This window comes from Panthera pardus, unplaced genomic scaffold (genome assembly GCF_024362965.1).
Source record: "Panthera pardus isolate Hobbes unplaced genomic scaffold, ASM2436296v1 HiC_scaffold_26, whole genome shotgun sequence".
In the NCBI taxonomy this organism is placed as follows: Eukaryota; Metazoa; Chordata; class Mammalia; order Carnivora; family Felidae; genus Panthera; species Panthera pardus.
Genome location: NW_026526832.1, coordinates 22,230,836 through 22,248,671, shown reverse-complemented (window position 1 = coordinate 22,248,671; position 17,836 = coordinate 22,230,836). Strand labels below are relative to the sequence as shown.

General features: G+C 41.0%; 1 protein-coding gene across 2 annotated transcripts in view; it reads right to left on the bottom strand.

Moving 5' to 3' along the window:
- ATAD2B (ATPase family AAA domain containing 2B) overlaps positions 1-13,358 on the bottom strand; it is a 164,441-nt gene extending 151,083 nt beyond the window's left edge. For both annotated transcript variants that reach the window (XM_019450753.2, XM_053891118.1), the window contains exon 1: positions 13,017-13,358. In XM_019450753.2, the coding sequence (XP_019306298.1) occupies positions 13,017-13,232 (216 nt within the window). In that variant the 5' untranslated portion in view covers positions 13,233-13,358. The remainder of the gene's footprint in view (positions 1-13,016) is intronic.
- Between the last annotated feature and the right edge of the window lie 4,478 nt (positions 13,359-17,836).

The following is a 17,836-nucleotide window of genomic DNA, read 5'->3' as shown; positions in this document are numbered from 1 at the left end:
TGGGACTCTCCCTCTCTCTCTCCCTCTCTCTCTCTCTCTCTCTGCCCCTCTCCCCTGCTCAGGCTTTCTGTCTCTCTCTAAAAAAAATAATAATAATAAAATAGAAATAAAAACACTGGGGAGTGGAAGTTTGTTCCGAAACAACTCAATGAGAGAAAAGCTGATAAAAAATGTGGGTTGGTAATTAGAAGGTCACTATAGGGGTACCTGGGTGGCTCAGTTGGTTAAGTGACTCTTGATTTCAGCTCAAGACATCATGATCTAATGGTCTGTGAGATGGAGCCTCACTTCCAGCTCTGCACTGACAATGCAGAACCTGCTTGGGATTCTCTCTTCCTCTCTGTTACCAAACACACATGTGCTCTCTCTCTCAAAATAAATAAACATGAAAAAAAAAAGTTACTATAACTTCTAACAGGGCAACTTCTGTGAAATGCAGGGCGGAAATCGCTAGGTGAAGAACTGGGTACTTGGTGAGAAAGTACAGGGGATAACTATGAGCAACTCTCGTTAAGAAGTGCCACTGTGAAGAAAGAAGAGACAATAGTCTAAAGAGGTTACAAAGTCAAAGAAGTCAGGGAAGAATTTTATTTTATTTAAAGGCCCCCTTTATTTTTTTTCTCATGTACATTCTACTCCCAACATGGGGCTCGAACCCATGACCCCAAGATCAAGAGTCACATGTTCTACCAACTAAGCCAGCCGGGTACCCCAAGAATTTTCTTTTGCTTTTCTTTTTTTAAAGTTTATTTATGTATTTTTGAGAGAGAGAGAGAGAAAGCATGAGTGAGGCAGGGACAGAGAGAGAGGGAAAGAGAGAATCCCAAGCAGGCTCCACACAGTCAGTGCAGAGCCTGATGTGGGGCTCAAACCCAGAAACCGTATGTTCTGAGATTATGACCTGGGCTGAAGTCAGATGTTTAACCAACTGAGCCTCCTAGGCACCCTAAGAATTTTATTTTTTAAACAGATAAGATGACTTGGGTGGCTCAGTCAGGTAAGCATCTAACTCTTGATCTCAGCTCAGGTCTTGATCTCAAGGTTCTTCAAGCCCCCACTTCCCCCACCCCCGCCACAACCTCCCCGCATTGGACTCCGAGCTGGGCATGAAGCCTACTTTAAAAGAAAGAAAAAAAAAAGGATAAGATGACCTGGTTTCTTGTAAATAGAAGGACACATAGAAGAGAATAAAATAAAATTTTAAAGAGTAAGATGACTGATGAGAAAAAGATCCTCAAAGAGACAAAACATAAACAAAATAAGAACATTATCGCCCAGGTTAGATCAAAAAGTATATGAGTACAATCAATCTTTTCCAGTTTTCTTTGTAAGACAGTCTTTTTCCCTACCTTTTTAAAAAATAAGTACTCTTGCTTTCATGAGAAAGCTTAGAAGTGCGGTCAATTTCTTTTTCTTTCAGCAGTTACCATGACTGCAGAAAACAAAACTCACACTGCTATTTATTTGCTTAGGGCCAATATTATTCTACAAAGTCCTCAAACTTCAGGCACACAAAAGGTCCTACATTTTCCTCAAACATCCCAAAAGCAATGGCTTACTAGTTTAACATTTCTAAGCAAGAATGAATATGTGAAAGAATAGACAGACAAAATATATAGAAGTGAGCTGAGGAACTGTAAAAAGACAAAAACAATCTATTGTAAGTTTTAATGCATTTTTCTTCCTGGAAGATAATTTTCAATCTGAAAATAATACATACTTTAAACGAGAGACATGGGTACAGAAAAATGCCACAAAATTTAAATACTGGACAGGACCAGTCTTATATTGCAGCACTACCACTGAATTAAAAACTACCATTTACCTCTTAAGATTATTTAGAAGAACCAGTGAGGTAGTAGAAGTAACAAATATTAAACCTACAGCCTGACAGTGGATACAGTCTAAAGTAAGGATACTTGCTTGGCTTTCTAGGATTAATATAATTCCATAAGCTTATTAAATTCCCTTTAGCGATTCATGCTTTTTCACAAACAAAATTTATTAAGCACCTGTTATTGTGTTAGATACTAAAGATACTTGATGATGAGATAATCTCTGCCCTTCAAGAAAGTTAAAGTAGGGGCACCTAGGTGGCTCAGTAGGTTAAGTGTCTGACTTCGGCTCAGGTCATGATCTCACAGTTTGTGAGTTCAAGCCCCATTTGGGGCTCTGTGCTGACAGCTCAGAGCCTGGAGCGTGCTTCGGATTCTGTGTCTCCCTCTCTTTCTGCCCCTCCCCTGCTCACGCTGTCTCTCTCTGCCTCAAAAATAAGCAAACACACAAAAAATTTAAAAAAAGAAAAGAAAGTTAAAGCCTAACTCCTCAAATTACCCAGTGAGAAGTATATAAGAAGAGTGTTGAGAGCATTGGGGAGTGGTGTGCATATTGATTTTAGCCTGTTTAGAGTACAATATGGAAAAACCTATAAAAATTTAAAATACATACACCTTTAACCAAGTAATTCCACTTCATAAAAAAAAAAAAAAGTAATTTTCTGCTACATCTTTTATAATATTAAAAACATAGAGGGACACATGGGTGGCTCAGTCCGTTGAGCCTGAGACCCCAGCTCAGGTCATGATCTCACGGTTTGTGAGTATGATCCCCACATCCAGCTCTCTGCTGTCAGTGCAGAGCCTGCTTTAGACCCTCTGTCTCCCTCTCTCTCTCTCTCTCTCTGCCACTCTCTCCACTCTCCACTTCTCCACTCTCTCTCTCTCTCAAAAATAAACAAACATTTTAAAAAATTAAAAAAAACAAAAAAGATTGAGATAATTTGTGTACTAATAGGGAACAGCTACAGAAGTGATGGTATAATAACACAACAAAATAGAAAATTATCAAGAGGAACTAATATGCAAGAATATACACAATACATAGTTTACTATCATAAATAGCATATAGATTATAATTCCATATATGTAAAATATACACATATAAGTTACCCATAAATACATATGCAATGGTCTGGAAAGATGTACACAAACTTTAACAGTGGTTATTCCTAGGAAAAACAAACTGTAGGAATTAGGGAACAGGGGAAGGTCTTTTATTTTTTTTCCTGTGTACTTCCATATTGTTTGAAATATTTATTTTATAATTTTTTATTTCATATTTTTTAAAGTATTTTTTTTAATTTTTTTTTTAATGTTTATTTTTGAGACAGAGAGAGACGGAGCATGAATGGGGAAGGAGCAGAGAGAGAGAGGGGGACGCAGAATCGGAAGCAGGCTCCAGGCTCTGAGCCATCAGCCCAGAGCCTGACGCGGGGCTCGAACTCACGAACCGTGAGATCGTGACCTGAGCCGAAGTCGGACGCTCAACCGACTGAGCCACCCAGGCACCCCTTCATATATTTTAATACAAATAAAATATTTTGCCAAAGATCCAAGGTCATGCGTCTTGTGTACCCTTTATGTTCAGTTGTCTATCTGGTACACAGTGTTACCCAATTAAAGATATCAAAGAATTTTTTTAAAATTTCCTGGGGTGCCTGCCTGGTTCAGTCAGAAATGCATGCGACTCTTGAGCTCAGGGTCATGAGTTCAAGCCCCAAGTTGGATGCATAGATTACAAAAAAAAAAATACCCATTTTCAGTTGAAATGCTGCTTCTGAATAATTAACTGCATGCCCTTAAGCAACTATCACTTCCCCTCAATTCTTCCATCTAATAAATTTGGAGGCTGAATAAGAATAGTAAAAACTAAAAAATTAAAATTAAATTAAAATTCTAAATTTTAGGGGCGCCTGGGTGACTCAGTCGATTTAGCATCCGACTTCGGCTCAGGTCATGAACTCGCAGATTGTGAGTTCAAGCCCCGCATCAGGCTCTGTGCTGACAGCTCAGAGCCTGGAGCCTGCTCTGGATTCTGTGTCTCCCTTTCTCTCTGTCCTCCTCCCCCACTTGCACTCTCTGTGTGTGTGTCTCTCTCTCAAAAATAAATAAAGATTAAAAAAATAAATTAAAAAAATTCTAAATTTTAAAGTATTTTCAAATTTTTAACATAGAATCCACCCACCAGTTCATGAATTTGTGCCGCCATCTGATCTGTGCACACCTGTTGATGAAGCTTCACCTGTTTCTATACATACATTTAAAACTTCTATAAGGTGTCATTCATTAAAAAGGAAGTATAGCTCTGCAATGGGGTTTGGTTTTTCAAAAGTAGCTTTCCCTTAACTTGCACAATCATGTACACAACCACAACACTCATCCAAAGTGTGAGTATTCAAGTATGCTCTGGTTAAAGGGTGTTAATAAGTTGTAAAGGAAATGAATTTTTATCAAGCAACTTCAAGGCTTTATCCCAACAAATGGGCCACTTTACACACAGGCAACAAGAGTCAGGTGAAGAAGCACCAAATAACTCAAGTAACCGTCAGTTTCTTGTTTAGTCAAGTAACTGTCAGTAAATTTCTCCAGCATACCATCAAAAGTGCTTAAAAATAGTTTAATTATCAATTTAGGAATAAAATTTTTCTAGGTGTCAACATCTGAATATTATGAGTTCCATAAGGAATGAAAAGGGAGAGCAGTAATATTTTTTTAAGTTTATTTATTTATTTTGAGAGAGAGAGTGAGCACATGTGAGGAAGGGAGGGACAGAGTGAGAGGAAGACAGAGAATCCCAAGCAGGCTCCACACTGTCAGCACAGAGCCCCACATGGGGCTCAAACCCACAAACCGTGAGATCATGACCTAAGCTGAAACCGAGAGTCAGACACAACTAACTGAGCCACCCAGATGCCCCAAGAGATTAGTATTATTGGAAGAAACGATCATTTTAAATTATCATTAGAAATGATAAATTGGGGGGCTCAGAAGAGCATGAACTCATGATCTTGGGGTCATGAGTTGGAGCCCCACATTGGGTGTAGAGATTACTTAAAAATAAATAAACTAATTAAAATAAAATAAAATGACATGATAAACTGGCCTCAAACTAAAAAACATGAAAAACCACAAACTAAAAGAGCGAAGATTGCCAAAAAAGGGTAAAGGAAAAACCCAAGCCTAAAATTAGCAAAATGTATGAACAAAGACCTAAAAACAAAAAACAAAAAAAAACCCTATAAGCTTCAAAAGAGAAAGAATACCTACAAAAGAAAAAGAATCAGACCAACATCAAACTTCAAAAGTAACACTAGATACAAGATGACAATAAAGTCATATTCTTTAAGTATTAGACCTACAATTTTACATCCAGCCAATTTTATTTAAATGAAAGAACATAATGAAAACATTTTCAGCCATGTAATGCCTCAGAAAGTTTTTTACAAAAAGTCCCAAACTGAAAATATTCTTGGAGGAAATATTCACAAAAAAGAGAAATAAAGAATAATATGAGACACAAAAAGTAAGATCATCAGGGGCGCCTGAATAGCTCAGTCGGTTAAGTGACCAATTCTTGATCTTAGCTCAGGTCTTGATCTCAGGGTCATGAGTTCAAGCCCCGCACTGGACTCCACACTGGGTGCAGAGACTATTTTAAAAATCAGGAAAAAAAAAAAAGGTAATCATATCGGTACTTGAGAAAAATTTATTGTTACTGGAAAAAAAATTCCAAATTAAAGAAAAAGACAAAGTACTTATATCCATAAAAATATCAGAACTAAAATTCTAGACAATACAGCATAGGAAGGAAGGTGGAACATTATAAGAGAATGTTAAATAGTATGTGGCTTTAAAGAAAAAAAAACAGAAGTCAACAAACAGAAATTTAGGTCTTATGAGCAATTAAGCGCGCGCGCGCGCACACACACACACAGAATATTTAACTTTAAAATAATCAGAAGAGATGGGGCACCTGTGTGGCTTAGTTGGTTTAATTCTCCTCAGGTCACCATCTTGATTTTGCCTCAGGTCATGATCTCATGGGCTGACAGTGCAGAGACCGCTTGGGATTCCCTTTCTCTTTGCCCCTCCATTCCTCCCACTCTCTATCTCAAAACTCAGTAACATTTTAGATAGATAGATAGATAGATAGATAGATAGATAGATAGATAGACAGACAGATAAAATCATCAGAAGAGGGGCACCTGGATGGTTCAGTCAGTGGAGCATGCAACCCTTGATCTTGAGGTCGTGAGCTCAAGCCCCAAGTTGGTGCAGAGCTTACTTAAAATATATCTATGGATATATGTAGATACGTATAGATATAGGGGATGCCTGGGTGGCTCAGTTGGTTAGGCGTCCGACTTTGGCTCAGGTTATGATCCCACAGTTTGTGGGTTCAAGCCCTGCATGGGTTCTGCAACGGCAGTGCAGAGCCTGCTTGGGACTGATATTCTCTCTCCCTCCCTCCCTCTCCCTTCCTCCCTCTGTGCCCCTACCCCACTTGCATTCTCTCCAAAAAAAACTTTAAAAATTAAATAAATAAATATACACACACACACACACACACACACAGGGGTAGCTAGGTGGCACAGTCAGTTGGGCGTTTGACTCTTGGGTTTCGGGTCAGGTCATGGTCTTGCAGCTCATGGGTTGGGCCCTACATCTGGCTCCACATTGCCAGTGAGGAGCCTGCTTAGGATTCCCTGTCTCAAAATAAAAAAACTTTACATATACATACACATATTTGTATACCTATGTATATGCACACAGATACATACATACGTATGTATACACATATGTATACACACGCATACATATATACATCAGGATTTGAACAAAAACTTAGGTAGAATCTTAATATGGAACAAGAGATTTAAGTATCTAAATAATCAATAAATCCACACTATAATGTTTCCCATCTCCTGTTTTCCATCATATATATTTTTCTACACCAAATACAAAATATGCATTTTTCTTAAGCAAATAACACTTACCAAAACTGACAGTGTATTAGGTCACAAGAAAAAGCATCTAATTCCATACTAGGTTATGTGAGTAATGTTCCTTGCTCTTGGATTTATTATAAAGGTGTCAATTCTCTGTAAATTAATCTTGGAATTCAAATAATTTCCTAATAAAAATTCTAGCTGGATCTTTTGAGGAATTCTAATCTTAACTGGAAATATTTATGAAAAGAATGAAGATCCTTGAAAATTTAAGTTAACTTTGAAAATAACAAAGAGAAGGAACTTGTCTTTTAGAATATTAAGATATATTCCTAAACTAGTCCTAAAAACAGTATGGTACTGACACCAGAACAGGCCAACAAAAATATGAGAGCAGAACATATACAGGAACTTAGCATACAGCACTATATTAGCAAGATAGCATATTAGCAATAAAGCAATATAGAATATTAGCAAGTAGCACTATAAACAATAGGTTATAAATCAAAGATCTAAATAGGAAAAATCAAGCATGTGAAAAGAATCATAATTTAAACAGTATCCCTCACTACGACACAAAGAAGGTTAAAAGCTACCGATCACTGATACTTTTGGAAAACAAGAAAAGTTAACTTTAGTAGAAAGCAGAAAAACGGGCAAAAAATATTAACAGCATGAGGAGGTTAACCACAGCATATAACAAAAAGACTGCACTGCACAACTCCGGGGGGGTACCCTTCACATAGACTGTAGTGTGAATGGTGCCTTCTTGACTTTTTGCAATATGGCAGCCCTATTAACAGTGAACCAAAGAGGCAAAACTTCTTGCCCATAATGCACTTACATTTTAATGTGGTAGGTGTGTCATAAACATGGATTGATTAAATGCAAAAACAAAGGAGTAAGCAAGCCCCACTACCAAAAGTCAGGTTGAATGATCTCCAAGTTCTTATCTCACAAGATCAGAGAGCATATCATTTTATGGTTATGTGAAGCACCCCTGGCTCAAAGATCCTAATTTGGGTCCTAGAATACAAACACTAATAATGCTAAATGTGTTTCATTCACCAGTATGTATCATCATTTATAGATATGCCATATAATGTCTCTTCAAGAGGTTTTAAAACATGAAACATTTTTTCAAAGGGAAAACATGTACCTCCAAAATAGATTCTCAGAGCATGAAAGAAAATGTATGGGCCGCCTGGGTGGCTCAGTCGTTTGAGCATTCAACTTTGGCTCAGGTCAAGATCTCATGGTTTGCGAGTTCAAGACCGACGGTGGGCTCCGTGCTGACAGCGTAGAGCCTGCTTGGGATTCTCTCTCTCTCCCTCTCTCTGCCCCTCGCTTGCTCTCATCCCTGCGCACTTTCTCTCTCTCAAAAGTAAGTAAACGTTTTTTTAACAAAGAAAAAAATGTACACACTGATAAATATTGCCAAGCGGAAGGGAAAGATGGCAGCCCAAGTACACCTCTAATGCAGACCACCACAATGCCCTAGACTTACTCCACAGGGATTTTTTTCTCCAAGTCATCTTTACAATATTGCAAAATGATCTCTGAACAACATGTCTGCTCCTCTTCCTACAACCACTCCCTGAAATCAGGTAGCAAACAATCACTGAAAATCGCTATCCTGTATTTCACATCCCTACAGGCTACTGTTCCCACTTTCAGTCCCAATACAATCCTAGGCACAACTCCAGATAGTCTAGTAAAAATCTGTCTATACACAGTATATAGAGTATTTCCTGACTGTACAATAGCTGCCTTCTTTCCTTTTCAGATATTTGTGGAAACTACTGCTTGCACAGCAACAAAAAGTAGTGATAAATACAGATGTGATAGTAAAATATACAAGCAGAGAAGAAAGAACTAAATTTAAATATTAAATCTACTTATTATCTACTTATTATCACTTACTACCTATTTGATCTTCTAGTCTAGAGTCTAGAGGAAAATTTTCTTGTTTTTATGTATGGTAAGCAAACATTCAATGTATGATTTTTCCCCTTTGTACGTTCATACAACTGTTTATCCAAAAATCCCAAATCCCTTTTACTCAATAACTCACTTTTCACAAAATCCTTCCCTAGCAGGAAGGCATAACAAATATACTCCCAATATAAGACCAAAACCCCAAATATCAACAAATCAACCCAGCTGAAGTCGCTGGTCTGGTCCTTAGTTCTTCTAACAAGTAGTAATCCTATCACCTGTCCAGCTGGTTTCCAGAGGCTAGAGGTTTATCTATAATTAGGTATTTAAGAGACAAGCACTCAAGGATCTATCAAAGAATGGTCACAAAGACTACCTGCCACAGAAAAGAGCTTAAGAAATTAACATCCTTCACTTCTACAGGTGTTGTAAATTTCATCTAGGACCTTAAAAACTGCAAGTTTGGGTACCTAGGTGGCTCACTGGATTGAGCGGTAGTTAGACTTTAGCTCAGGTCATGAGCTCACAGTTCATGGGTTCCAGCCCCATGTCCGGCTTTGCACTGGCAGCACGAAGCCTGCTCCAGATTCTCTGTCTCCCTCTCTCTCTGCCCCTACCCCACTTGGCTTTCTCTCTCAAAAATAAATAATTAAAAAAAATTTTTTTTTAACTGCAAGTTTGAATATCTGGACTACAGAAATGATCAGTAATTGATTTGTTTTAAGTTGCATTTTCAATTGATTACCACAGATAATCCTATGAACTCCACAGCTACCTTGGTTCAAAGCTGTGAAGGGATATTGTTTACCACATTACTCAAGATACACACACATATGTATACGTATGTGTATTACATTTCCATAATACATATAAGGAAAAACTTGCTCTACTCTGAAGGACTTGTATTTTTCCCTACTTATCTCAGAGTCCTATAAGTTATTACATTTTACTCTCAGACTTCTTTTCTGTGTTTAACCATCAACTTCAGCCACTCTGTTGTAGTATATCGGTAAATGCATGGGTGTTGGAAAAGAATAAGTACAGGGTGATAAAGGAGCATACTACAGAAGGACCCAAGGATTTTTTTTTTAATGAAATTACGATAAAGCAAATTTACCTATAAAGTTACTCAAAATATTTATTTTGACCCTCTCAACTAAGATGTGGACTCAAAGAATACTATAAAACCTTCTCAAAAAGCACAAAAAGCTAGTGATGAAGCCAAAAGCAAACAAGCCTAATAGAAAAAAGAGTTGAAATATTGTTCAAAACTGCTTTCCAATTCTGTGAATACAATTATTAGTTCGCTGAGAGGAACTCTTTGATGGAGCAAACAAAGGCTAATTACCGATCATCAGATTAACTGACCTAAAAGAGGTCAAACTTTAAATATACTAAACAAAAGAAGCCAGGAACGAGAGTAATTATAACTCACTACAGAGCAGAAGTCAGCTTGACATTTAAAAAGTGTGGGTTCAAGAAAATCCTTCCAATAACCTACTTGGGAGAAAGGCAAACTATACGCACAGCTCAGGTCCTATGGCTTTTTAAAGCAAATGAAATATGTAGACACGGCCCATGAAATCTAAAAAAGAGGGACGCCTGGGTGGTTTAGTCAGTTGAGGGTCCAATATTGATTTTGGCTCGGGTCATGATCCTAGGGTCGTAGGACTGAGCCCACATCAAGGCTCTACACTGAGCATGAAACTGCTTGGGATTCTCTCTCCCTCTGCCCCTCTCCCCTGCTTGTGCTCTCTCTCTAGAAATAAAGGAAGAAAGAACTGAAAGAAAGAAAGAAGGAAAGAAAGAAAACAAACAAAGAAAGAAAGAAAGAAAAAAGAAGAAAGAAAGAAAGAAAGAAAGAAAGAAAGAAAGAAAGAAAGAAAAGAATCCTGGGGGGCAGAAAGAGGGAAGATCAGCATCAAGCGTAAAGAACACACAAAAGCAGAAAAAGAACCTCCTCAATTATGTATCTTATAAAGAATACATTTCTTCCTACCAAAATAAAAAGAGTCTCCTAAAGCAACAGCATGAACAACCCCATTTTCCATCAAGTCTTCACAGATGCCAGCAAATATCTAAAACTCCAGACAGAGAGAGAGTACCCTTAAATACACTGGAAAGAGTACTAAATTCTTATAATTCATAAAACCAACTTGAGAGGAAGAGTTTACCAGACCCAAATCAACCCATTTCAGAAATATACAGCAACGAAAAATACACAAATTTCTTCATAAATATACAGTCCATAAGCTTAACAAATTCAGAATTATAACTTTCCTCTTTTAAAGGATCAATCACAATATAGGATTAGAAAATCCTTTACATTTCTCAGAGAAAGCCATTAGAGCATTCTATCACCTACTACAGCCAGAAGACAAGTCTTCTTAAAACTGAAAAACAAACATTTTAAAGTAAATCTTCATTAGCGTATTATTTATGACCTTTTAAAACATTCTAAAAGGATCCCTGAAACAAAGTTTCATCAGCCTCCTTCTAGAAAAAGCTCTAATATCTTTCATTCCTCCAGCAATTTAAAAGCTACCAAATGTTCATTTCTACATTAGATTATTGATTCCTTGCCTTTTAACATCTCCATAACAGCTGCTTGACAAATTACTTCACCTTATTCTTCAGGGGATAAGGACAGCATGCTATGCATGAATTCCAAAATGGGACCACAAACTGATCAGTGACAGATGAGCTAATTGCTTCAGATGAATTAGACACTGCTCTAATAGACTGGGCATTCATACCATTATACTACAATTAAATAGTACACTAAACATTTTATTTGAACTTAGGTATAGAGAACAGACCTTTCTTAAATTTACTTTTATTTTAAAATAAATGTTAGCTTCAAAAAGTCAGTAAGTCTGTACACGTTTGGAATAATCTCTACAAAAAGCCAAGTTTTCAGAAAAATTATTCTAGTTTGCACAACTTTAAGATCTAGCTTTCATATTTTAACCTAAGAGATCTGTTAACCCCAAAACAGTCTACTAACAAGACAGTTTTCAAAACATTTTTATCTTAGCAAAATAAAAGCCGAATATATTTTCAAAGATACAATAAATACATTTTGGTAACATATATCTGTTGTATTTGCCTCGATTCATTCCGATCAGTGTCAGAACAGTATGACACACAGAGAAAAAGCACACACAAACCATAATCTTGTAGACCCCATAGAAAATAAAATATTGCTTCCCTCCCACAAGAATAACAAAATGGTGTGGGTTTAAAGGAGCATTTTAAATGAATAGCAATTCCCAGCCAAATTACTCTTGGTTAAATTACCCTCTTGCTAGACAGAGGCAATACTCTTTTCTGAATTCATAACCAATCTTGTAACACAAACTTATCAATTCCCTTAAAGTGCTAAAACAAGTGCTTAGCTTAGAGTTTTATACTATAATGAAATCTCAAGATCTTTCAACCACTTTTTAAAAAACCTAAATCACCAGCCTTCTTCAAATGTGTTGGCAACAGTGTGACAACGATGGTGTTAATTCACCTTCTAATCAACTATTCCCATAACAAAAACGCACACATCCAAGAAACCATACAATTTGGAAACAGTGTCTACTCTCCAAAACATTCGACATGCCCCTTTTGTGACTTGAAAGCTCTACCAGGTCCCTACTAGAACCTGGGTTAGCTAGCTGGCTGATTCTCCAGCTACAAAATCATGCTCGATCTCTCCTGCCTGGAGAGGCGATAGCGTTGATTTTGTTTTTAAAGTTGGTGTCAGAGCAGCTACAAACTTTTTTCAGCATCCCTGCCTGGCTGCCAACTGGAGCTCTCCGTTCACTTCCTCACCAACTTGAACCACCCCCAAACAGTTTGAGAGTAAGCTGGAGTTAGACACCGGCAGGAGCTGACACACTTACGAGAAGGGTTTGACACCGCAGAAAACTTTCACTTCTCTTCTCCCAGCCCTTCCACCCGGGGACTCCGGCCTTTCGCTCTTGCTCCCCTAGAATTCCCCTCTAAGGCAGGGCAAGGACACGGAAACCAGACTGTTCCAATGTCCCCGAAAAGACCCCCCCCCCCCCCCAGAGCCCTCTCCCCCAGAACCCAGTCCTGTTCTTCACACAAAAGAGCCAGAGCAGCAAAGCTATCGCAGCCCTACCTAGCCGGGTACCATCCTTCACCGCACCCGCAGACCCGGTCCCCAGCCGCCCAAGCGGTCTCCACTGGAGGCTTCCTGCCGTAACCCGGCCAGACAAAGCCCCGGCGGCCGGGCCGGCACTCGGAAGCCTCCGGACTCGGGCCGCCGCGCTCTTACCCGGGCCTCTTCCAGAGCGACGCCGGCACCACCGCTTCCCCCGGCCTTGGCGCCGGGGCAGCTGGCAGCGCGGGTCTTGGAGGAGCGGGTCCGAGAGGAGATGAAATGGCTGCTGCCTCCGGTCGCCCCAGGCTCTGCTCCGGCCCCAGGCCCAGGCCCAGGCCCAGGCGACTTGGACCCGAGAAGACGCAGAGAGCTCTTCCGGGTGTTCACCATGGTCCAGCCAGGAGGACGGGGTCCACACAGCGCCCGCCGCGCCTGGGAGAGCCGAGGAAGGCCGGCCCGCCGGCCGGGCAGTCAGGGCCAGTGAAGCCGGGCCGGGAGAGACGAGCCGACCCGGACTCTGCGGAGCGCAGAGGAGGACAGGCGAGAGTAGGGCAGACGAAGGGAAGTAGGCGTGAGAAGGCAGAAAGCGGGAGGCGGGAGCGATACTCCAGGCCGACAGCTCAGACCCTCCACCGGCTTCGCCCTCCTCAGCGGGAGCCGAGCGGAGCCGCCATTTCTGCCCCTTTCTCTCTCGTTCTCGCTCTCGAGCTCCGTGCGTCAGGGATCCAGCGCCGCAGGGCCGACGAGACCGCTTCCGGCCGTGGCCGCTGCGGGGCGCTGCAGGGTCGGCCAGCCCTTCTCCTGTCCGCTCCCCCTCCTCTCCCTCCGCCCCTCCAGCAGGCCCCGCCCAGCGGCGCGGCGTCAGCGCTCGGCGGCGGCGGGGGCGGGGGGGGGCAAGGGACGCTCTGGGCTATGTGAGCTCTATGGTTCATAGGTCTGGCCCCGAGTCTAGGAGGGGGATGGGAATAACCAGAAACGGCGCGGAACGAGCTAGAGCGCTGGAGTTGACCCTGGGACTCTCACGCCCTGCGAGGCCCGAATACCCTACTATCTCCACCATCGCTCCAGGTGGCTTGGATACAGCCAGGAACGACCGGCAAAGGCGGGGGGATACGCGGGGACAGGGGAGGACGAGGGCGCGGTGACCTGAGTTGGAATCCCAGAGGTACCCGAGGCAGGACACCGAACTTGAGTCGCACTTTTCGTGCCTGTGAAAATGAGACTATGGTAAATTAGATCTGTGCGGCTTCTGGCACATGGTAAGTTGAAGAAAGAACAAACGCTAGACCGCTGTGTCTTTAAACAAAGCAAGAAAGGGTTGTTTTCTATAACCTTTGCCAGATGTAAGGCGGAGTCACAAAGAATGACTTCTTTCACGTAGGAGTCTCCTTTATCACTGCGGGCCCCCGCCCGCGGAAGAATTAATACAAAAAGCTGAACACAAAATATTAAATTTGTGATTTAACTTTCAAGAATTAAGAGAATATGAAAAGCTCTCCAGTAAAAGAGAAATTATGTTAATTTCACCAAATGCTTGGTACATTAGCGATAGAGAGCGAACTATTCATTGGGTAAAAGGTTCTTCCTGTTTGCTGCACTAAGAAAAATTGAAGGCTCAAGAAACGTCCTGTAAAAATACCCAAGCTGTATCAAAATTAGAGCATTCTAGCCACCCAAGCTACCAATCATTCGACAAAACTGCGTACAGCACTGAGAATGGAGGTCATTTTTCTGTTTGGAAAAATGTATGGATTCCAGGAAAGCAGGCAAAACCCGCTTACATTTAAATGGCAACACATCACCCACCACTTAAACACATCACCACACCACCCACCCGGACTTTTGGGTGTGGAAACCTCATAATGGAAGTAGACCTGGTTCTCCTGAATCAGTTAGCTGTGAATGAGATCACTGAAGAGAATAAACAGTTTTCCTACAGACAGAGGCTGGTTTTCAGATGTATATGAAGCGTCCTGAAGAGGTGTATAACATGCAAATTAGGATATAAAGGGTTTGTGTGCTTTCCTCCTTTGTTTTCTGTGTTTGTTTTTGTAGTCCTAAATTAAGACAGTCAAGTTATTATGACTTGGGTCATTATAACTAACAAGAACAAAAGGCAAGCTGAGTGTAAAACACTGAGCTAAGTGGGACATAGATCCTCAGGCACTAGTAAATGCCTAAGAACAAAGGCAGGGGAAAAACAAATGGTTAACTGATAAAAATCACAGTCTTGTAGGATGTGAAACCCCACTACAGTTTGTAGCTGTCTTAATGATTGACAAGAAAAACACAATCTTGGGGGCCCATGGCTGGCTCACTGGGAGAAACATGCAACTTTGATCTCAGGGTCATGAGTTTGAGCCCCACATAGGGTATAGAGATTAACTAAATAAATAAAACTTTAAAAAAAGAGAAAAAGGCAATCTTAATAGACCTCCAGGAACCTATAAATTCAATTTCCTGGGGCCCTAAGGTCACCTTCACCTCTATAGGTTAGACAACCCTATATAATCAGTCATTCCCTGCAATCGCAGTGCAGCTCTCTGCCCAAGGGTCCTGTCCCTGTGCTATAATAAAAATGCCTTTTTGCACCATAAAATGTCTCAAGAATTCTTTCTTGACCATTGGGCTTGACAATCCTGCATCAATAACCTGCATAATTTACTATCCACAAATGTTTACTCTAAACCCAACTGGTATTTGGTACTCTGCCAGGCCAGGAAGGAGGGAAATTTTTTTAAATACAACACATAGTACTTACAAGAGAGATGGAGACTGGCAAGAAACTAGCAAGGTTCGATACAGTGTGATAAAGAATGAGGCACAGACCTCTAACTCAAACAGGGATTTAGGGAAAGCCCTGAGATTTCATCTTGAAGCACAAAATGGAATAAGGGAACATTATGGATAAAAGAAAAGAAGGTTTGAAGAAGAAAGAGTTGTTTTCTGCAGTATGAGCCAGAGAAAATAAATCGATAAAAACCTGTTTTTAAACTTGGCTTAAAATTACATGAGCTATGGGGTTCCTGGGTTGCTGAGTCAGTTAAGTGTCCAACTCTTGATTTCAGCTCAGGTCACGATCTCACAGTGGTGAGATCAGGGTCCAGCATCAGGCTCAGCGCTAGGTATGGAGTCTGCTTAAGAGTCTCTCCTTCCTTCTACCCCCTCCCCCCACTTCTGTGCTTGCACAGAAGCACAGTCTCTCTCTCTCTCTCTCTCTCACTCTCTTTCAGCTCTCTTTCTCTCCCCCCTCCACTCCCTCTCAAAAAAGGCTGGGGGGGGGGGGGTGCAGGGGGTACCTGGGTGGCTCAATCAGTTAAGCACCAAACTCTTGGTCTCAGCCTTTGGGTCATGATCTCACAGTTCATGAGATCCAGCCCCAAGTCAGGCTCTACACTGATAGCACTGAGCCTGCTTGGGATTCTCTCTCTCTCTCTGTCTCTCTCTCTCTCTCTCTCTACCCTTCCCCCACTCTCTCTCTCAAAATAAATAAACATTTTTTTTTAAATATATGAGCTGGCAAGATACCAAAAAATGCTTAGACCAAAAACAAAGTCACTGCAGGAACCCAGACCAGTAATGTATTTTCAATGCATTTGCTCAACCACAGTGAACTTGACCTTCTATGTTCTGTCTTCAGGAGATAGAAAAGACAAGACAAAGCCCAGGACCTGCTCAAGTTACAGTCTGACACAATCACCCTGCAAAATCCTGGTAAAAAAGGATACATCTAAGGGTAAATTAAAAATAAACCTGCCAGGGGTGCCTGGGTGGCTCAGTCAGTTGAGTGTCTGACTTTGGCTCAGGTCATGATCTCATAGTTTGTGAGGTTTGTAAGTTCAAGCCCCGCATCTGGCTCGCCGCTGTCAGTGCAGAGCCTGCTTTGGATCCTCTGTCCCCATCTCTCTCTGCCCCTCCTTGCTTGTGCTCTCTCCCTCTTAAAATAAAGAAACATTTAAAAAAGAAAGAAAGAGGGGCGCCTGGGTGGCTCAGTCGGTTAAGTGGCCGACTTCGGCTCAGGTCATGATCTCGCGGTCCGTGAGTTTGAGCCCCGCGTCGGGCTCTGTGCTGATAGCTTGGAGCCTGTTTCAGATTCTGTGTCTCCCTCTCTCTGACCCTCCCCCATTCATGCTCTGTCTCTCTCTGTCTCAAAAATAAATAAACATTAAAAAAAATTTTTTTAAATAAAAAGAATAAAAAATAAAATAAAAAAAGAAAGAAACAAAGAAACAAAGAAACCTGCCAACCTTCCTTCCCATCATTCATCCCCAGGAAACTGCAAGGAAAACTGACTTTCCTAACATCTACACCAAGAATGAGGGGCAAAGGCACCTGGATGGTTCAGTTGGTTAAGCATCTGATTCTTGATTTCCTGCTCAGGTCTTGCTCTCATAGTTTGTGGGATCAAGCCCTGCATCCCGTTCTGTGCTGACAGCTGGGAGCCTGGAACCTGCCCCACACTCTGTGTCTCCCTCTCTCTGCCCCTCCACCACTTGTGCTCTGTCTCTCTCTTTCTCTCCTTCAAAAATAAACATTACAAAATAAGTAAAATAAAATAAAATAAAATAAAATAAAATAAAATAAAATAAAATAAAATAAAATTTTGTGGCACCTGGGTGACTCAGTCTGTGAGTGGCCGACTCTTGACTTCAGCTCAGGTCATGATCCCAGGGTCGTGACATGGAGCACCACATCAGGCTCTGTGCTGAGCATGGTGCCTGTTTGGGATTCTCTCTCTCCCTCTACCCCTCTCTCCCACCCATGCTCTGTCTCTCTCTAAAAAAAAAATTTAAATAAAATTTATATGGAGGTGTGCCTGGTTGGTTCAGCAGGTAGAGCATGCAACTCTCAATCTCAAGGTCATGAGTTCAAGCCCCATATTGGACAAGGAGCCTAATTAATTAAAAATAAAATTTATATTGAGATACAAAGAACCCAGAGTCTCTCTCTCTCTCTCTCTCTCTCTCACACACACACACACACACACACACACA